The sequence below is a fragment of the Sinohyriopsis cumingii genome, chromosome 1 (assembly GCF_028554795.1).
Source record: "Sinohyriopsis cumingii isolate HCF-2022 chromosome 1, ASM2855479v2, whole genome shotgun sequence".
In the NCBI taxonomy this organism is placed as follows: Eukaryota; Metazoa; Mollusca; class Bivalvia; order Unionida; family Unionidae; genus Sinohyriopsis; species Sinohyriopsis cumingii.
Window position 1 is genome coordinate 26,739,716 of NC_142961.1, and position 23,003 is coordinate 26,762,718.

Below are 23,003 nucleotides of genomic sequence, written 5' to 3' on the forward strand. Positions count from 1 at the left end.
CATGGTTTGAAGCAGCTGTAAGACCCACAAATTTTGACAGACAGACAGACAAAAGCAAATCCACAATAACATGAAGTTTATCTCGAGTGGTTAATGACCAGAAGAATTTATACTGAAACCCATATTTCATGTTTCACTGCTTTAATTTAAGTTTCAGAACAATTCATGTCAGAATCATCAGACTCAGTAATTGTATGCATCCCTATTAGTACTGCACCCTTACAATTAAAGAAGGTCATTGTGCTCTACTTTTAGCATTTAACTGGCCTTTTTTAAACTGGAGTAATACATTATCTGACACTGTTGTCATGCTTACCTCTTTTGATACAAAAGGACTTTCATCCAATCTCATTATTCCATCCTTCCATTAGATGGAATTTTCCTGAATGTTTTGAACACAAAGAACACTGATTCAGTTTAACTCCCATGCCATAAATCCATGTGGGATACCCTTCCCCTTTATCATGGATGACTGTAGGTGTCAGATATATGCAGACTTTCTTGTGGAAAATTTGTATTTTTTCATGTTCAAAGGACATTTTCGCAATTTAATCTGTTTTCTGTATTGATGAAATGATAGTAACCTCAGTCCTTGCAAATTTGCATGTTATTCAAAGCTCTCTTATTAGATTTGAGATATTTATTGCTCCATATTTGTCTAGTGGTGCTCAAATCATGTTATACCTTGCCCCTTACCATCAGTATGAAATGGGGGAGCATTGACCTTGCTTATAAAGTTCAGAGGAGGTCCGCTTCATTAGGTCAGAATTGTCTGACCCATATTTGACCAGTCAACAAGGCACCATTTTTTTAGCACTGGTCACTGGTCAGTGGAGTCCCATCATCAGTACAGGAACATGGAAAGGGTTAATACCCCCACCCTCCCATCTTGATTCTACAGATCAATCCTGTTCAGATCAAGTGAATATTCCTTTCCCGTCATGGAGCTATAGATGCACATGCCTTGGCTTTAGATGTTGCAGGCCATGGACCTACATTGTATGCTGATGACAAGCAAAGTAAAAAGGAGGAGGGTAGTCTCTACCAGAAAGCATTCTTGTCCTCATAAAATGTTCTATAGGATTCCCAGTCAAGATGCTAGAGGTGGTGGAGCTGAAGGCTTACACACTCATTATCATGGCCTTGCATGCTGTCACACTCATTATTATAAATTTGAATGATGTCACACTCATTATCAAAGCCTTGAATGCCATCACACTCATTATCAAAGCCTTGAATGCCATCACACTCATTATCATGGCCTTGCATGCCATCACACTTATTATCATAGCCTTGCATGCCATCACACACATTATCATAGCCTTTAATGCTGTCACACTCATTATCATAGCCTTGCATGCCATCACACTCATTATCATGGCCTTGCATGTCATCACACTCATTATCATGGCATTGCATGCCATCACACTCATTATCATAGCCTTTAATGCTGTCACACTAATTATCATAGCCTTGCATGCTGTCACACTCCTTATTATAAACTTGAATGCCGTCACTCATTATCATAGCCTTTAATGCCGTCACACTCATTATCATAGCCTTGAATGCCATCACACTCATTATCATAGCCTTACATGCTGTCACACTCATTATTATAAATTTGAATGCCATCACACTCATCATAGAATTGAATGCCATCACACTCATTGTCATGGCCTTGCATGCCATCACACTCATTATCATGGCCTTGCATGCCATTCTTGACAGTAGCCAAAATGTCGAGGCATGCTTTGTCTATATACATGGTACTATTGGCAGAGCTTCACAACCTCCACAGAGATATTGCTCTGGACACATCAAAAGTCATAATGAATCACAGTAAGAATTTTCTTAGGGCTGCTCCTTTGGAGACAGAACATTCTTTTGAAATCTCCTTTCTGTCTGTGGCATTTTAGAGTCTAAGGGACCAACAACACCATTCCCTTGCAGGCTCTCTGGCCCAAAAACAGCAAGGAAGCTTGCTCATCCTGGCCATCCCTTGGGACATTCTTCCAAGTTTTCTAAGAGGATGCAGCTTCAGCAGTCCCAGCGGCTTCTCCTGTTCAAGCCTCTCTCTCTCTCTCACCTATCTTTACTTAGATGAGGCAAGCAGAAGGGCCAAAGGTCACACAGTTTGCAGACTTGTATATCTTCTGTAATAAAGGTTGGGGAGGCCCTGGGGACTCGTCCCTCTCCTGCCATGCATTTCCCCTTTCTGGGTACATCGTTAATCAACTTTTCAGAAGATTGGTCAGGCATCTGGGAAGTTACAGTGGTCCTTTCAATACTTGAACAGAGCTACAGCTTCATTTCCAGGAGCATCCTTGTTTTCAAAGACCTGTCCATTTTTTTCAGATAAAGCTGGTTCATTTAGGGTAAGAGGTGCACACTCTTCCACAGAAGGGCACAGTAGAGAGAGTGGAAACCGATTGGTCACTGACTTTGTACTCCTAGATATTCTTGGTCTCCAAAAATGATGGGAAATTTTGGTTTATTCTTGACCTTTCCATCTTAAACAAGTTTCTTCAGGATGAACCGTTCAAGATGGCACCTAACACCTTAGTCAGGAACACTATTAGGCATGATGACTGGGTATCGACTTTCAGGTTACCTACCTTCACATCCTAATTTTCCTTCTCATTGGTTTTTAAAAAAAATTGAGTTCTGCAATTCAGCCTAGCCTCAGCTTCTTGAGCTTTTACCAAGGTGAAGGGAGCAGCTGCTGCTCATCTAAGGGGTCTGGGGATCCTTCATTATTTTGACAACTGGTTGATACACAATAGCCACAAAGAGTCCCCTTGGGTGAAGCTTCATTTGATAACCTTACTCTGAAATCTGTTTTCCTGCTTTGTTTAACATCTGTAGAAGAATGAGTGCCATAGCTAAAGTAAGAGGTTATTTATGGTTTTGTGGTAATTATGAATCTTTTTATTTCCTTTGCAAACACAATCCAAATTATCAGTCTTGTCTTTGCTGGGGATGATCAAGATTGACCCCTCTGCCAATTTAGGGCTTTACAGTTCTATTTGGCCACCTCAGAATGGTTGACAGCATCTCATCATACCTGTTAAGGGCTCCACTGGCATCCACCGTTTCCAGGTGAATTGTTCTCTCTGTTAAGAGGGCATATTAATCCTTCACTGAGATGGCCCATTTCTTCAATAATTAATGCTCATGAAGTTAGGGCTGTTGCTACTTTGTGGGCCAATCTTAAGCATTAATCACTGGAGGATTTATGAGTGTCATGTTTTGATGGTCACACATTACTTTCTCTTTTGAGATTTGATCTTTGATACACCTTAGCAAAGGCATTTTTTTCCTTGGGTTCAATAGTTCTGGTACAAAAGCTTACCCAATCTGCTCCCTGCATTTAGTAGGGGTGAATGTACAATCTTTTTCAAGCCATCAGCCTCCTTCTGAACTGGCAAATTTTCACCAAAGCAGTAGTGATTGATAAAGTATTTTTGGTATTAATATGTAGTTTTTTTGTGGGGTGTTGTAAAACTATTTTTAATTGTTAATACCTACCTGACTCTCTCCTCCCACCCTACTCTAATGTCTTTAGATATATTCTGAGTAGCATGGACCGATGATGTGGAAGTCTGACTGGGTCTGTATTCTTTTTGTTCTAGATGTTTTGGAACTTTTCTTTCTCACATCAAGATGGAATTACAAACAGTGTAGCACACTGAGCACAGCATCAAGGGTTTGTCTAGTGTCCATTGTCCCTAAAATCTTGACCCTGTGTCCCCCTGTTTTTAAATGTCAAGAAAATATATGAATAAAGTGTCTACAACTTGATATTTGCCTGATTAATGCATGAGAGGCCTTTTCTTTTGTGCCTTGTGGCCACTCCCACATTTGTAGAAAGTGTATGGATACACTGTTGGAACAGAATCTCAGCTGTCCACTGTCACATTCCCATTACAGCCATTCTCACAGGTATTAGACCTTTAGCAACACTGCATGTACAAACATTACAATCAACTCAAAGTACATATCTCCCTCAATAACTCGTGCACAATGGGGTCCTCAAACATAGACCACACTATAAGCAGGGCACAAGCTACAGAGGGCCTCTAAAAATTGAAAAAAATTGCTTTGACATCAAGAAAACCCGGGGTTGGGGGGGAGCGTTAAGGAACTGGGCTGTTTATTGACTGAATCCTCATTTTACAGTCATGTCGATAATAATTTTTAATAACACGCTTTTTCTAGTGAAGTTCATTATTCTGTTTACATAACATTTATTTTCAAAATGTCCAACATGTGAAAGATCGTTCCAACTGGTTTCAACAACCATCACGTGTACGCGAAAATATCTGTGTATTACGTCACTGCTTTCATTTTCTTGATGAGTCTGGTTCCCATAATGGTGTTTAATACTATCCTGCCAAATCAGGAGTCGACAGAGCAGGGAACTAGACTAACTCTTGATACACCACCAAACAAGATTCCTTTTTTTCAAAAGCACGTGACATTTATTTCATGAGACAATTGTCTATGTCAAAACTCAATTTTTGTATTGTTCAGTTAGTACAATATTGATGTCGTGATTTCATTGGAAATAATAATGAAACTTCTTATCATGCTTGAGATATCTCTAAGTGCCAGTTCACGAATTCTCTGAAAAGCGCTTGCCCACAATCTGTGAAATCAAGCTCTTTATTTTACAAAGTATTCATTTTGCTTGGCTGTCTTGTTATCTTTGATCACAGTTATGAAAGAGTTGGTTAATTGAAGGTAGTTTATGTTACTTACACAATAACATTTATAAGTGTTCAATTCATCAAATGAAGTGAGTTCACTCGACATACGACCGGTGCCACTAGATTTTAAGTTTGTATGATTTTCATGCCTTTTAACTTTTCTTTTATTCCACGTCCTTTATTTGATTTAATGGACATAATTAACGTAGTAATACAAAGGAGGCTTTTAATTCAATGCAACAATACAGCAAACACTTCCAGATGTCATTTATCAAAACACGGTCGGCACTTAATTAGGTTCTCAGAGAAATGATTGCGGACATAGCTGTTATGGTAGATGACTCATTTTATGTTTAATTACAAGAGGACACATTGCATTTATGACAGTTACACTTAAAAGGAACTAAAAGATAGAACTAGAACAGAAATTTCAATATATAAAATTTTTATTTAATTTGTATTTATTTATTAAAGTACTACCTCCACTCGGCGTAAGTGACATTTTCGTTGATTACAATTTCCTTACATATTGTTAAATGCAGTGTACTAGGAATGTCGTTTGGAAAGAAAATGTAAAAAAGTTGTATGACCTATTTTTAAACTTGATATTTCATAGTGTTGATTAAAATTTCCAGGTCCTATCTACTGTTTTCAACGATAAAACGAGCAATACGTCAAAGTTTCCATTACCAATTTTGATCGCGATTTTCTTTAAGTTCAACAAATAGGGATCAATTTTTGGGGTATTTTCTGGTTTACAAAATGGGATCCACACCTGACCCCGCGTTATAAGTGGGTTTGCGAGTTATCAGGGCACAAGTTATCGAGGGAGTGGTGTAATGGTTTACTATGATAATTATTTAAGATTTTGACAGATCTTTTTTCGACCTATCTTGTGTTTTGCCAACACTTCATTCATAATGACATGAGAATACAAATTTATTGGAGCTTTATTTTCCATCTGGAGTGTTTGTATTCACATGCTCCAGCTTTGTGATGTGTACTCAGTATTTCCATACATGTAGATTCAGTCCTTGGCAAAAGTTCCAGTTTGTACTTGGGGGGTTTCCATACTCAATTTCAGACCACCACTTAAAATCACACCTGCAACATGGAATAATTAATTTATTGAGTTTGAATTAATGACAAAAGATACTAAATTTATGCAAATACACAATTTGTCATTTTAATTAATGATTTATTAATTTGAAAAAAAATGTAATTATTAAAGACATATTTACTATAATAAAGGCTGATAGTAATGAGTTAAAATTAAGTAGAGCAAGATCTTTAATGAAAAATTCAGTTTAACCAGATATTAATGTTTTCAGAGTTATGTGATAAATGTTTGTTGCAATAATGTTGATGTCTAAGGAAAATGTGATAGTACAGTGGAGACGACAAAGTTGAGGTGGCAAAACTGTTGAAGCAAATGAGATTGTGATTTTTTAACACTTCTAGCGCATTATGTGCTATAATTTTCTTTTTTCCCTTTAAAATGTGTCACTGATCCGGTGGCCTACTGGTTTGAGCGTCTGCCTCGGATGCAGTAGGTTGTAGGTTCAATCCCCGGCCGAGTCATACCAAAGACTTACAAAAATGGTACTAACAGCTGCCTCGCGTGGTGCTCAGCATTAAGAGGTTAGTGTTAGGACTGGTCAGCCTGGTGTCAGGATAATGTGACTGGGTGGGACATCATGCTACATGTCTGCGGCATGATGCCTCAGTGCTAGGCATCACTATAAACTGCCACATTGCAGACAACGTAGTGATATCACTGAAAAATTGTTAAAGCTACGTTAAAAATCCAAATCACACACACACACATAAAATGTGTGTCCTCCAGATTTGGAGGGTGTGTAACACAGCATGGGATCCAAGGTGCATCAATGATTGTGAGCTTGGACAAGGGTATTTTAGTCCCAGAATAGGTAAGCAATGCAACAGAGACCAGTAAGTATCACATAATCACATAAATAAAATTTGTTTTAATACCCCCTCCCCAACAGCTACATTTTTGTACTATGCTCATAACCACATTGGTGTTTCAGCTGCTGTATAATACTTACATACCTGGAAACATGAAATTTGGAGAGTGGATTAATCTTGATAAGAACTACACCTTCATCTTAAAAGCAGGTCACTGTGATCTATATTTAACATTTCACAAACTTTCGTTCAATTTGAAATTTTTAGTTTCATTTTGTATTCTTTAGACTAGGTGATTTTGTGCATCTCTACATCATGTCGTAATGTTTTCATTCTATCATAATGTTTACATTGTATCATGTTTTAATTGTATTATGATGTTCACATTGTATCATAATGTTCACATTGTATCATGTCTACATTGTATCATAATGTTAACATTGTATCATGTTTTAATTGTATCATAATGTTCACATTGTATCATAATGTTTACATTGTATCATGTGTTAATTGTATCATAATGTTCACATTGTATCATAATGTCTACATTGTATCTTAATGTCTACATTGTATCATAATGTTTACATTGTGTGATTATGTTTACATTGGCTACTGAAACTAGTGAAAGTTGAGATATGTAAGGTCAATGTTTTTCATTCCATCCTATCACAATAACAAGAAATTTGTCTCTTTCCAATGGAAATTCTACTATCTTCAGAACACACATAGACATCACTGGTCTTGATTACCACATAGATAATGATAGATGTGATCATTAGTAAAAACCAATCAATAAATCAGTAATAAGGATGCTGGTCTAAATCTTAAAAATCTTTGATATTAATATTTCTCACTAATAAATTGTTTTTGATTAAAAAGTTGCTAAATATGTTCCACTTTTGTTGTGAAATTATTTAAGATAGCAGATTAATTAGTTTTACTTCATTTTCAACTGCAGCTGGTCCTTTGGACTCGTTTTGTGGGAGATTTTTAACCTGGGTTTGGAACCATTTACCAACATTGAACCAGATATGTTGAAAATGAGATTACAGGAGGGACTGCGACCAAAGAAGCCTCGTAATTGTGACATCAGATTGTAAGTCCAAACTTGTGATTCGTTTTTGAAATTCCAAACATAGAGCTTACACGTACTGATGTAAAATTAAAATCAGGGTTCTCAGTTTCATTTATAACATATGCAATACCTCTTCAGAAACTTATTGTCTTGATAGAATTTTTTTATAAATATGTCTATGCAAAAGGTAGCCAGTATCACACACATGTAGGCAAACATAATCATGATCTCACTAGTAAATTTCCATTGTTATTTATCATAGCAAAACTACATAAAGCAGAAAACTTTTTAACATGATGAAATCCCTAATGTGATAAATGACACATTTTAGTAGCACATTTGGATGATATTGATTTTGAGTTGTACTACATGTATCTTTATATAAAATGCACTCAACTCCAAGGAGACAATTTCATCACTCACGTTTGTCACAAATTTTGTTTAAGCACAATAACTCTTTAAGACTTCATAAATTTAAATCACACTTGAATTTAATCCTTATATTGAGAAAACCTAGCATAAGTTTGATTCTCACTGGTTTCTGGCAGATTTTTAGGGAGTTTTGACCCCTGTTTGACTTAGAAGTTTGCCCTTCCATTCTGTTTTGACTGAATAACTTTTGAAGTATTTAATGGGATAAAATCAAATTTTGTTTAAAAGAAAACCTCGGTCAAGATTGATTTGTGTCATTTTCAGTACATTTTACAGTGTATGGCCCAGCTTGACTTAAAACTTTTCTCTTTCACTTAAAACTTTAACTCATATTCTAATAAACCTAATGGATATGAAACTTGGTCTGATATTTTACATAATAAAAGACTTATATCAAGTTTGATTTTTTACCATTTTCCTTTAAAATTATATAGAACTATGGACCAAATTTGACTTTTATCAAGTTTGCCCTTTTATTTCCACTGAATAACTTTTGAAGGACTTCTTGAATTTAATATGATACTTTAAAAAAAATCAGATTGTATTTTTTTCTTGTCATAAATGTAACGAGTTATGGTCCCAGTTTTATTGAGCACTTTGGCCTTTGATTGGATCTTATTGGCATGGTATCTTGTGTGGTATGTCCTAAATTTAAGAAGTTATGGGCCCTGTTTTATTGAGCACTTTAGCCTTGGATTGGATCTTTTTAGCATGGTATCTGTGTGGTATGACATAGACATTGATCATTGTACACATTATGTGATGACATAGACCCTGATCTTCTTGCAAATTATGTGATGACATAGACTCTGATTTTCTTGCACATTATTTGATGATGTAGACCTGAATCTTGCACCTAATGTGATGATATAGATCTGGTTCTTCATGCACATTATGTGATGACATAGACACTAATTTTCTAACACTTTATGTGATAACACAGACCATGATCATCTTCCACATTATGTGATTACATAGATCCATATCTTTTTACACATTATGTGATCATATAGACCCTGATCTTCTTGCACATTATGCAATGACATATATGGTTCTGTACTAATCACACACTGTACACAGATAAATACATTATTTTTAACAAAATAATAAGCTGTAAATGAATTTTTTTTAAAATACAAATAACAGGTATCGAGTGATGAAGACATGTTGGAGGTATGCAGGGGAAGACAGACCATCTGCAGAGTCCATCCTCTCTCAGCTGTCATTCCTAATGAAGGTATTTATGTTAAGATTGCTGAAATTATGTACATATTTTGGTTTTCCCTATATGAACATGAATGACCATGGATGATCTTTAAAATATCAGACACTTAGTTCATGTTGTTCAACTTTCATGCCACTTAATGAGTGATTTTACAGATATCATTGGACATATTGTATCAGCAAGTTTTGTTTCTGGTATGTAGTACACACAATTCAGTATTCATTTTCTTCACAAAAGTTTCATTTTATATTGTGCATCATTTGATTGTGATTGCTCCTTTGCATTTTGTTCCTCAGTCCATGGGGGCTGTTCCAGTAAAATATACTTTGCAATTTTAATGTGGAGTAGTCACCCATAGATGCAATTTAGAATTTTGTTTCATTGTCATATATTAAACTCTTTGAATAAAAAGAGTGTTCTGGGATATATTTTATAAAAGTCCCTTCCCTGGATATCATGTATTTTTAAATGGAACAGCCATACATAAATATTAATATATTATCTGATCTATTCTTTTTGGTTAACTTATCTCCCATTTCATTTTTTCTCATCCAATTAAAAGAAAATGAAATATATGAAACTTAGCACATACAATTTATAATTTTATCTTATATTATCACAATCTTGTAATGGCACTGAATTTCAAAAAGAAACTGCCTTTTAAAAGTACCCAAAATGATGCTATTTTATCCCCAATCTGAAGGTGCTCTTCAGTAGGTGTAGGAATTTGAAAACAGCAACATAAGCATGTAATGGTCTACAGGTCTGTGGGCATTATAGTAATTAAACTTGTCACAAACCAAAGCAGTTTTTGCAATAGAGGGGTTTGGGTTTGTTGGGAGAAAAAATAATATTGATCATAATATTGGCATCTTACCATAATAATTTACATATGTCTTTTTTCAGTCTCAGAATCCCATAGCCAATGGAGAACTGTTTGTGTAATACTATCAAACAAGGGAAAGCACAGATCAGAGTATACCTATCAACAATCCTTATTTTTGTTTCATCTGTGAAAGAGATGTAATGTTTTTGTACACTTTGTGATATACATTTACAAATTTAAAATGATATTAAAACTTTTTTAAATCTTTGAAGTATCAGGACATTTTTGTATATGGAGGTTTAATTCTCCAGACAGATTTTGATGCTTTTAGTCATTCTATCTTCCTTAAGAGATAAATTGTCATAGTTGTGTCTTATTGTGTCTTATACACACTGTGGCTTTAAACATTGTAAACCCAGAACAGCCACAAATATCAGGAGTTGACCTTTTTGCTAGAAGTCATTAGTAGAATTAACAGGATTGATCTGCCCAGGAAATCATCAAACTCTGACCCTGATCAGGTCATCATGTTCTCACTCTCAGCCAAGATTCAAGTCCATTTGGGGGATTTCTTCATTTGCATTTCTTGCCATAATTGCTAAATTTCATGGAACTAGATGCACTCCTAACATCATATTTGACTTGAGGTTTCCAGCCTTTGGTTTGAGTTACATGCTTAAAAGGTATGAGACAACATGGTCAAGCCCATTTTGACAGTACATTATGTAACACTGAATCTGTTATACACAGCTTATTGGACATTATTCATAAGGTGATTTGGTGAGGCAGTTTATTTTAGCATTTATTTTAATTTTTCATTCACCAATGGACATATTTTATATTCAAACAATATTTCAAGTTAACCACAATTATACTGACTTCTTATTAACTGGGAATATAAATGAAAGAGATACAGTTTTTGCGTGTAGAAAGGTGATAAAAGAATGCAGTTTTTTTTTGTTTCTGTGTTTAAAAATTTTCACAAAAGAATTATGTTGCTGTACATTATTTTATATATGTATATATATATTTTGTTGCTCGGAAACAATTTATCTTTTAGCGATTGAATCCTTGAAGGTATACTTGATAGAACTATATGATTGTTTGCTATTCAAATATTCCTTGAATCCTTCCAGTTGTATTTAGTTCATTGTTGTTGCATTTTTATTTCCTTTTGGATTGTTATGCCTTTTCATAATCAAAATTTCATAGCTTGTAAATGCACCATGAAAAATATTTGGTTTTTACTCCAGAATTTTTGAAGAAGACTCAAAGTATAATAGACTTTGCTGCTAATTGTTAGTGTTGCAGTAGAGAACCCTCTTGTATATTTGTAAATTACCTTTCAGACAGTGCTTGTACAGGATAAAGTGAAATGGGAAGTAATTTTAGATAATGTTGAAGAAATGTTTGCATTCCAATTCAGTTTAAAACGTCCTTGAATAGTACCATTTAAAGTAGGTATTAAAGGCAATATTTAGAACTGAAATGGTTAGTAAATTCATTAATTGGTTACCCATAATACAATAAACCATAGCCTGTTATTTAGTCAGAAACATCTATGGTACAGAGTGTAAAATGGCAAGAACAAAATCAAAGCTTCCAGCTTTTAATCTAGTGAAACTTAAATGATGTACTTTCTGACACAAAGATATTTTCTATGTTCACTTTCATGAGCTTTAGATATACATTCCACCTTTGATTATTTTGTCGTCTGCTATTTCATGCCATAATCAATATGAACCAAGCCAACGATAAGGGGTAACTCAAATGCAGGGTGTAAAATTTGTTTATCGCTAGCAGTATAATGGTTTAGATGAAAAACTAAGATGCCTAAACTTTTAGAGGAAGATAACAGCTTTCATATTTGTTTGCAAATGTGTTTGCATAAAATATGAGTGAAGATGGTATTAATATTATCATGTACTATATCTTAGAATAACCAATTATGGTAAACGTGTAGCATTGGCTGCATATCACGTAGATGTATTACAATGTTTCAGTTCATGTTTAATGCTTGCTTTTAAAGAAAAGGCTGTGAGACATTTTATTCACATTTTCAATCCATGTTTGAAGCCTGTTTTAAAGAAAATACTGAGAGATATTTTATTCACATTTTGAATTCATGTTTGAAGCCAGTTTTAAAGAAAAGTCTGTGAGTAAGACATTGTATTCACATATTCAATCCATATTTAAAGCATGATTTAAAGGAAAGGCTTTGAGTAAGACATTGTATTCACATATTCAATCCATATTTAAAGCCTGATTTAAAGGAAAGGCTTTGATTGGCAAATTTTGACAGGGGAAGAGGAGAGGGGAAGTCTGTTAACCATTTACCAACTTTTGTAACTGGTTCCTGCTGATACTTGAATCATCTACAGTAGTTTTTACTGCCCTGTTGATGATTTTGCAAGATCTAACAATACTGTTGGTATTGAGATGTGCAGACTTGAAAAGACTTCTGTTTCTGTCATGGTTCCATTCTTTTTTGTTAGCAATTTAAATTCATGGTTAGTAGCAGTCATAAAACCAAAGAGAATTCACATACCCCATGAAAAGAATCAAAAGATCACAGATTATCCTCACCACAGGTATGGTACATTGAACTGATTTTATAAATTACTTCCTTTTTTCTGTTGCTTATGTTTACATCTGTAACATGTATATTTATGTTATTATTCTCACTTCTGTTTTAAAAAAATAAATCAAAACTGTATTTGTTTTTGCTTGGTGATTTTTCCATTTATTTAAAAAATGCTTTTGAAACATTTATTTTCCAGTATAGCACATATATGTATTATTACATTGGAATACATTTAATACCTATGTATAACTCATGTTGCTTTCTGAATATTGTTTTGTAAAGTATTTTACAGATTGAATTTTCTTTGGCATGATCCACAATGATAAGAACACAATTAGTAGTTGTGGGGATTAGCGTCTTATTTTCATGTTAAGAATTTTTTTTGCTCAAAACTGAGAATATTATTATCGTAGTGCTTTAATTGGTTTGACTCACACATTTTTAAATAATGATTGATATTATATAAAAAGTGGAGGAAATTAAGTACAAAACAGTCATATTGTAGAATGAGAGGATCTGTATGTGGAAAGACCACATTTTGTGTTCTAATTAAATTTTATTTTCATTCAGATATTTGTGGATTTATGTCTCATGAAGCTTGTTTATAAAATCATTTGCTGAAAATGGATTGTATGTTTAATTATGTTTATGTTGATTTATTTTATGCTTAACAGTTACACAACAGAACAAAGTTGTTATAATTCGGATTTGCTAATCTTTTATGGTACAACATTGAACAAAGTTGGAATCTCAATTTTATTTCATTTTTAGCAAATTTATTTTCCTTGTCAAATGAATTCTGCTGGGTTCTAGAAGATCAGAATAGTGTTTACAGTGAGCACTCTGATTTTCAACCCAGTATGAGATGAAAACTTAATGTACAACATACATGTGTTATTTTACATTTGAAAAGTTTAATGATTTTTTCCTCCTTGTTTGTTGAACAACATTTCACCGTTTTGTATAGTGTCATGATCATCACATGTTACATGCTGCTTGACTGGTATACAGTTCAAGTGTTTGACTGTTTCTCTGTTCTTTTCTGTCAGTGCTTAATACTTATATGTGGCTGTGATGGTCCATCCATCAGTACTTAATACTTGTATGTGGCTGTGGTGGTCTGTCTGTCAGTACTTAATCCTTGTAAGTGGCTGTGATGGTCTGTCTGTCAGTACTTAAATCTTGTATGTGGCTGTGTTGGTTCATCTATCAGTACTTAATACTTGTATGTGGCTGTCATGGTCCAGCCATCAGTACTTAATACTTGTATGTGGCTGTGTTGGTCCATCTATCAGTACTTAATACTTGTATGTGGCTGTGATGGTCCAGCCATCAGTACTTAATACTTGTACGTGGTTGTGTTGGTCCATCCATCAGTGCTTAATACTTGTATGTGGTGTGATAGTCCATCCATCAGTACTTAATACTTGCAATGTGGCTGTGATGGTCTGTCTGTCAGTATTTAATACTTGTATGTGGCTGTGATGGTCCATCCATCAGTACTTAATACTTGTATGTGGCTGTGATGGTAAGCTTGTCTGTCTTGGTGTGGGTGGTTCCTATGAGGCCAGTGTCCATATTTTGTTGGACTAGATTTGTTCCAATTCCTCATCAAACACAAGATGACCTGTGAAAGTACAAGTCCAGTATTATACTTCTAAATCTTCAACTGTCCTGAACTTAGCTGTGCTGAAAGGCCTGGAGTACCAAATAACAAAACAGGCAACTGAATTTGTAATTGCAGCAGCTGTTGCTGACGTCCTCTGAAGGATTTTTAATTGCTGCTTTCAAAAACATGGTTATTGTTGGCTATTTTACATTTGAAATGTCACTTTTTCAGTTGTATGGAGGTGTTGTCTACTTTCAGATTCAAACTTAAATTTTGCAGTACAATACAGGTTGTTGGTTTGATCATACCAGGATGATACCTGATTATGTGTGGTCAAGTTCATTGTTTCTGAGCAATATTTTATCTTTGCATTACACATTGTGCATGCTGTAGCAAACATCAACTAGAAGGGATACTGTGAGGTCCATTGTAGCAGACATCATCTGGAAGGGATACTATGAGGTCCATTGTAGCAAACATCATCTGGAAGGGATACTGTGAGGTCCATTGAAGCAAACATCATCTGGAAAGGATACTGTGAGGTCCATTGTAGCAAACATCATCTGGAAGGGATACTGTGAGGTCCACTGTAGCAAACATCATCTGGAAGGGATACTATGAGGTCCACTGTAGCAAACATCATCTGGAAGGGATACTGTGAGGTCCACTGTAGCAAACATCATCTGGAAGGGATACTATGGGGTCCACTGTAGCAAACATCATCTGGAAGGGATACTATGAGGTCCATTGTAGCAAACATCATCTGGAAGGGATACTGTGAGGTCCATTGTAGCAAACATCATCTGGAAGGGATACTGTGAGGTCGATTGTAGCAAACATCATCTGGAAGGGATACTATGAGGTCCACTGTAGCAAACATCGTCTGGAAGGGATACTGCGAGGTCCACTGTAGCAAACATCATCTGGAAGGGATACTGTGAGGTCCATTGTAGCAAACATCATCTGGAAGGGATACTATGAGGTCCATTGTAGCAAACATTATCTGGAATGGATATTGTAGCAAACATCATCTGGAAAGGATACTGTGAGGTCCATTGTAGCAAACATCATCTGGAAGGGATACTATGAGGTCCATTGTAGCAAGACAATAAATTATTTCTGACTTTTTATCAACAAGGACAAAACCTCTCCCAATATGTCCTAGCTGTTCATTCATCTTGGCAAGGATTTCAAAACCCTGTTCTGAGTTTATATTTTTCTAGAACATCCTTTGAGGATCACCTTAGTGGTGCCCCTCTCCCACAAGTCTAATCTTAGCTCAGGAAAATCTTTGTGATCTTTCAATACAACAACAAAAACCTTTTGCCCTGCACTGCCATTTCATGAAACACTGCTGAGCACCCTCCTAACAAAGACTATATTAGGTACCATCTCAGCAAATGACAGGACCTCCCCAGGTTAGGTTGGTATATTCTTAGTGAAGGCTCAATTGTCAAAAAGTCAGGATCTACTGGCTAGCCTACAAGGAAATAATCCAAGATCAGATGACTCTTATATGAATATTTATTTTTGAAGTTTGGGCATTTGGCACTGGTATAGCACTCTAGTACAACTGTCCTCTGAGAGACCTCACTTGGGCTGGGGTTTGGTTGTCTCAGACAGCAATCTCTGGCTTCTGTCTCAGAGATCTTTCGTCTCAGCTTTTGAAATACACAGTTGTTTTATCTTCTGTAAAACTTGTGTGTGTATTGCCCGTAGCCTAAAACTCACATCAGACTCTAATCTTCTGCATGTACATTAGTTTGGAGACGGGATCAGGTCCTGGATATACGATGTAATTTCATCCTCCTATTACTTACTCTTCTAATACAGTTTGGTATTACAAACATAAACCAAGGTTTAGGAGCAAAATGTTTTTGGATAATACTTGCTCATTAGTTTCATTTCCTCTCAGCTTCTGTTGAAAAGGAGACCACTGGTGTTTTTAGCACTGTTGTTGTTTACATAAGCTGAAAGATTTGGTGAATGTCATTCTTGGCGTTGATATATTATCCACTAGAAGGCGACATACCAGTGAATTGTTGATATATTGTCCACTAGAAGGCAACATACCAGTGAATTGTTGATATTATGTCCACTAGAAGGGGACATACCAGTGAATTGTTGATATATTGTCCACTAAAAGGGGACATACCAGTGAATTGTTGATATATTGTCCACTAAAAGGGGACATACCAGTGAATTGTTGATATATTGTCCACTAGAAGGGGACATACCAGTCAGCTGCTTAACAGACAGATAAAACTAGACGTTGTTATCAGAGCAATACAACCTTTATTATTTCATCATGTACATACTACCCATTTCATCATATGCTAGTAACAGACATCAGTCATGTGACTACACCAAGAAACTGAATGAATCTATTATTCTCTGTTTCAAATTATGCTACATTAATTTTATTCAACATCCCCTTTTCTTTAAAGAACTAGTTTTCTCTACTTTATTAAATGATAATATACAAATACTTTGGATATGCTTGACATATAATGTATATTGAATGGTAAACTTTAAAGCTTTGCTGTCTGAATCCATTATCAGATTATCAGTTCATATTCACTAACCAAAACAATGTCAAATTAACTAACTAGGGTCTATATGTTAGTTAATAATTCACTTGTAGCACACAAAGTCTTTCAGATATACAGGCTCCTTGATGTTTCTCTTGGGTCTTACTCTTGGTGCAGTCGTTGTCGTTATATCTGAATTTGGTAATACGTCATCTTTAACATTCTCTGAAGGTGACATTTCGGAGCTGCTTGATTCACTTGTTGTTGCAGTTGTTTGATCTTTGTGGCTATTTGTCAGTACATCACTGTTCTCGGGTTCACGTAAAGGTGAAGTGTCCCGAATGAAAACTTTTATCTTTATGGGTCGTATGTGCACATGATTCCGTCTTTACATTCCTTCATCCTGACTTTCCATGATGTATGAGTGTTCACTCAGTCTTTCCTTGATTTTACCAAATTTCCATTTTTTTTCCTTCCTTGTGTTCAAAGTATATATACTCTCCGATACTCAGTGGTGGTAGGTTTCGAGCTCTCTTATCAGACCACTTCTTTATCGAGTGTTTTCACACTGATTGGTAGTTAATTCTTGGTTCCATATTCAGATCACTTGTTGATGGGATCATTGATCGGGTGTTTCTTCCAAGAAAGATTTGAGTCGGAGTGTTTTTAAGTTTTAACAAGGCCTCCAATTGATCTCTACTATCTGTCAGTGTCTTCTTCAACATGTTCTTAATGACTTTAACAGCAGATTCAGCCTTTTCATTTGCTTTCTGATGATTTGGGGCTGATGTTCTGTGGTTAATGCCCCATATTCAAATGAACTGTGTGAAGTTCTTTCCGTAAACTGGGGTCCATTATCTGATATAATTATGGTGGGAATTCCAAATCTTGAGAATTGTTTCTTCACTAGTTACAACTTGACTACAACTTGCCATACTTAAGTAGTCACTTCTATGAAATTTGAAAAATAGTTATCACAACAAGATACTGTCTACCCTTCATTTCAAACAGATTCATGCCTACCTTATTCCAATGTCTGTCTCCATCACTGTGCTGTAAAAGCAGCTCTCTTTGGTTTCTAGGTCTGCATTCTTCACATGATTCAACTATTTGTTTGATTTCTCCTGCTATTCCAGGCCAAAATATCTTTCCTCTAGCTTGCCTTATAATGCTATCGTAGCCTAAATGAGCACTGTGAAGACAATTCTTCATATCCTTTCTCAATGATTTGGGAATTACTCTCCTTTGACAATTATTCCATCTTGAATGCTAAGGACATCCCGCATATCAAAATATGGTAATGCTGAGTATGGCACTTTGTCTCTAGCTTCAGACCAGCCTTCAATAATGAGTTCCATAAGTAACTGCATATCAGCGTCTTCAAAAGTTGCTTTCTTGACTTCTTGCAGTCTCGCATCTGGGAAGTTGTCAGATATAATGTTCAGGATCCTTGGTTGTTCAGTTTCTATATCGAGAGTTTCTAGATAAGCTTGGCTTAAGGCATCAGCAATAACAAGAGTTATTCCTTTCACAAATCTAAATTCAGTGTCATATTGAAACAGTTTCATCATTATATCTTTTGGGGCTTTGCTCAAAGGCTTCTTTAGTACTGCAGCTAACGGTTTGTGATCATTTTGTATTATGACTTATCTTCCATATGTGTATTGGTCAAAATGTTCTAAACCATAAAGCATCAAAAGAGCTTCCTTTTCAATTCGTGCCCACTTTCTTTTGGATGGTTTCAGTGCCCTCGACGCAAATTCAACTGGTCTACCATCCTGAAGTAAGACAGCACCCAGTCCATTCTTGCTACTATCTACCTGTAGTACGACTTCTTTGTTTATGTCAAAATATGCCAGCACAGGAGCTTCGGTCAGCCTTTTCTTAATTCTTTGGAAAGCAGCCTCACATTATTCAGACCAATTCCAGACAGAATCTTTACGTGTGAGTTGACAAATCAGTTCCAGTAATTTGCAAGGTCTGGAAGAAATTTCGCCATATACTGCACCATGCCACATAGCCTCTTCATGACAGAAATATCTGTTGGTGTGGGCATTTCATGTATGGCCTTAACCTTTCTGTTGTCTGCTTTGACTCCTTCACTAGTTATTTTGTGACCAAGAAAAATGATTTCAGTCAATCCTACTTCTTTCTTGTCATCATTTAACAAGATATTCTGTTCGATACATAGTTTGTACAAGTATTGCAGTTTTCTCTTGTTGTCTAGTTTCGCTCATAAGTGAGGCGCAAGTTATCGAGGGACCTATAAAAGAGCCAAAACCAATAAAGGGATCGATGTAAAGGCAGAAGGGTGGGTGAGTAGGTTGGCAGGCTATAGTGTTGAATACTCGATTTATAATCGTGCTGAGATTAACTGTGAATAAATATCTCTTCATAACGGTGTACTTTGTTTATTTTTTCCTCATAGAGCAACATTAATTTCAGGATAAATTAAAATATATTGAGGAGATCATCAAAAACATTATTCCACATGGTTTCTGTTCGCTTAACATGTGTACCACTTCACACATTGTGTACTATATCACTAATTTGTGTGTTGAATTGGATATATTATAGTTTTATTGTTTGATCCAACTTAGATGGGGTTTTTTAAATACAAAAGATTGACACTCTTTTCAAGAAACATTGTCGATTGAACGAGCAAACGATAGGTAGGTAGGTAGGTTTGATTGTGGTAGAAGTAAAATAAAAAAAATCACAAGGGTTAATGATTACCAACATAAATTTAATGGGTCTACAAATTTAAAACAACGTAAATTTGAACATGATAATACTTGCCATTTGTGACACGCTTGACAAATATAATTTCACATTTTGAAAAAATCAGTTAATTTTTTTATGTTACTCCTTGATTTCTCTGCCGCCGAGCAAAATCACGCAGATTTCTCAACTGTATGATCTTTACATAGTCAACATTTTGGGTCTCAGCCACCATATGGCAATATTAAAAGATTTGATTGTTTCCTGTGCAGAGGGGGAGATGGTGCAACATGTGCATTTGCATCACTTTCAACACTGTTGGTACTCCTGTTGGAATTGTCTTCTGCTGCAAATTTGTGCTTTATAGAATTAATAATTTTTTCATCTGACGTATTTGGCTGAGGGACAGTCTATGTCAGCACAAATCAACTTCTCCATATCACCAAGAGAAACACCCATCTCAGGACCATGAGTCTGTACGAATTTCTCCCAAACAGCTTCGGCATTCATGACATCAGTTTCACTGAAACCTTCAAAGTCACTGTCACTGTCTCTATCACTGTTTTGCTTTACGTCAAAGGCAGCTCCAAGACCCTTAATCCATCACCCCTCTATGGTCTTAGGAGTGATTGCTTTCCAAGCCTGGCCACCCGTGAACTCAGCCTCTTTTAAATTCACACTCTTGAGAAAGTTCATAACACCTTCTCCACTGTCCAGCATTGACTGTATTAACAGCCGATGGTAATTCTGTTTAAAAGTGCTGATAATTCCTTGATCCAGTGGCTGGATTATAGATGTTGTATTTTTAGTGAGGTATTCCACCCGGATCTTTCCATCACTTGTTACAAGTGAATCAGCAGGGTGGGTGGGCTGGTCAATAAAAGTAGAGCTTTCTCCTCGAAGCCCCTGGATCGCTGGTGGTTTCTGACAGCTGGGACAAACAACTTGAAAAACCACTCTGTAAATATGGTCGCAGTCATCCACGCGTTTCCACTGTTTCTGTATACAAATGGAAGACTGTCCATGTTCATATGATGGAAACAATGAGGGGACTTGTATTTGCCAATACATAACGGTTTCATCTTGTGTGTACCAGTTTTGTTCACACAAAACAAAAGTGTTAATCTCTCTTTCTTGAGCTTGAAGCCCTCCTTTTTGTGTGGGTCATCTTTGGAGGCAAGAGTTTTGTCTGGCATAATTCTGTAGCAAAGACCAGGCTCATCACAGTTGTAAATTTGGTGTCTGTGGATTGTTCACAAATGATTATCTCTCTGAGTTGGTTTGGATAATTACATGCGGCTTTCTGATTTACTGAGCGAAACGAATTTTGTTTGATTCCATGTCAGTGCTGGAATCTCCAAAGCCATCCTTGGCTTGCCCTAAAATGAGATTCATTGTCCATAATTTTTGCCATTTTCTCTGCTTGGGCCTTGAGAATTGTTACAGAGATGGGAACACCTTGTTCACATTACTGTGTGAACCATGTGTACACAGCATCATCTAATTTGGCATCTTGTGCAGTCCGTGCTCGTTTTTGTTTGATCCCATCATCTGAATCAACATAATATAAGTAATCCCAAAGCTTCTGCTCATCATTAAGTCAACCTCGAAATGTCAACTCAGGAATTTTTAGTTCATGGCAAACTTTGGCTCTCACTTCACCATTATGAACCCTATCTGTGATGCACAGCTTTTCAGTCACTGAGTACGCCTTTCGCTTGATTCTTTTACTCTCCATGGTCACATTTACAAATGATTATGACACATTACTGATTGGTAATATATACTTTAATGATGCTAAGTACATAAAAATGTGAAACCAATTTTGATTGGTCAAATAAAATGAATTTTTATAATGATAGTGACCACAAGAACTTCTGCTCATATTTGCATGCCTTTTAATTTTTTTCTTTGTACCTCCCTTGCTTGATTTGGTACAAAAGACATATTCAGAGTGATAAAACAACACAGGTCTCTTTTAATTGATTTTTTAATGCAACAAACACTTCCTCAAGTTGTTGATCAAAACAAAGCCATCATGTAATTAGGTTCTCACAGAAGTACTCATGGTTTCTATGTGATGGTCAATTGACTCTTTTTCGTGTTTTCATAGAACAGAATATGTTGCGATTATAATGTTTACACTGAAACGGAATTAAAGGATTAGAACGTGACTTTCACATAGCAAGACATCTAATTGGTGTTTATTTCATTCTCTGTTGCCACCTTTTAGCATTTACCAGAAGTTTTCATTGATTGATATTTCACCAGAGTGTTTATTTACAACTTTTTAACAACTATTTATAATAAAAAAACTTACATAATATATGATATCTTATTTAGAACTTTAAATTTAAATTTAACAATATGGATTCTGTCTTTTGTGCATTAATCACCATTTTTGATGATAAAAGGAGCGATGTTCAAGGTTTAATTTACCAATTCTTATCATAATTTTTTCACGTTCACCATATTTTAAAGATATTTCAAATATATTTTCTTTGGAAAAAAATCGGAAGCCATGCTGGACAAGCAGGATTGTGAGTTATCCGGGTGTGAGTTATCGAGGGAGTGGTGTACGCAAATTTCCATTCTGCATTCGTACAGCAGCCATCTGACTAACCCACTTAGTCAGTAGAGTAACAGATATTAGAACTTCTCTTTCGACAAGTTTATCTATTTCTCTCTTCATGTCCTCTTAAGTGAGAGTGGCATCTTTCTGCATGGCAATGTTTTCGCTGAAACTTATTTGTCGACTGTAAGATTTGCTTCCCCTAGATCACCAAGTTTTGTAGTGCTGACCATAGCAATAAATCTGTCACTGTTAACCGTAATCAATCCCATTTGCTGAATAGTTTTTGATCCTTGAAGATTCATGTAACCATTTGGTACAACAACTGGAGTAGCAGTAGTTTCTTCCCCATTGCTCGGGTTAATAATTTTCAGATCAGCTTCTCCAAGTGGTCTCATATGTGACTTATTCCACATTTTTAAGGTTAGTGTTGTCGGCCTGTTCTTTATGAACATACTTCTTGCAGATAGTGTTGATGTCGGCACCGCTATCTAACTGGAAATGCACTTTACAATTGTTGACATTTGTTAATGCAGAAATTCTACATTTCTGACTGGTGTCTATGGTATTAAGCCAATTTTCATCATCATCTGTTTGTTCTTCATGGGCTGTACTAGCACTAACTAAATGGATTTTCTTGCATTTTACCTTGAAATGATTCCTTCCTTTGCACACGTCACATGTCTTGCCCCATGCTGGACACTTTTCCTTAAACTCGTGTTTGAAACCACATAAGTTACATCCCTTAAGTGAAATGCTATCTTTACCCTGAACTGTTGAGGACAGTTTA

The 23,003-nt window shown here is 35.8% G+C and overlaps 1 protein-coding gene across 2 annotated transcripts in view; it reads left to right on the forward strand.

Moving 5' to 3' along the window:
• Positions 1–12,912, forward strand: part of LOC149806580 (uncharacterized) — a 62,361-nt gene extending 49,449 nt beyond the window's left edge. For both annotated transcript variants that reach the window (XM_089954927.1, XM_089954937.1), the window contains 3 exons: positions 7,597–7,734; positions 9,292–9,382; positions 10,277–12,912. In XM_089954927.1, coding sequence (XP_089811053.1) covers positions 7,597–7,734; positions 9,292–9,382; positions 10,277–10,315 — 268 coding nt within the window. In that variant the 3' untranslated portion in view covers positions 10,316–12,912. The remainder of the gene's footprint in view (positions 1–7,596; positions 7,735–9,291; positions 9,383–10,276) is intronic.
• Positions 12,913–23,003: the final 10,091 nt, after the last annotated feature.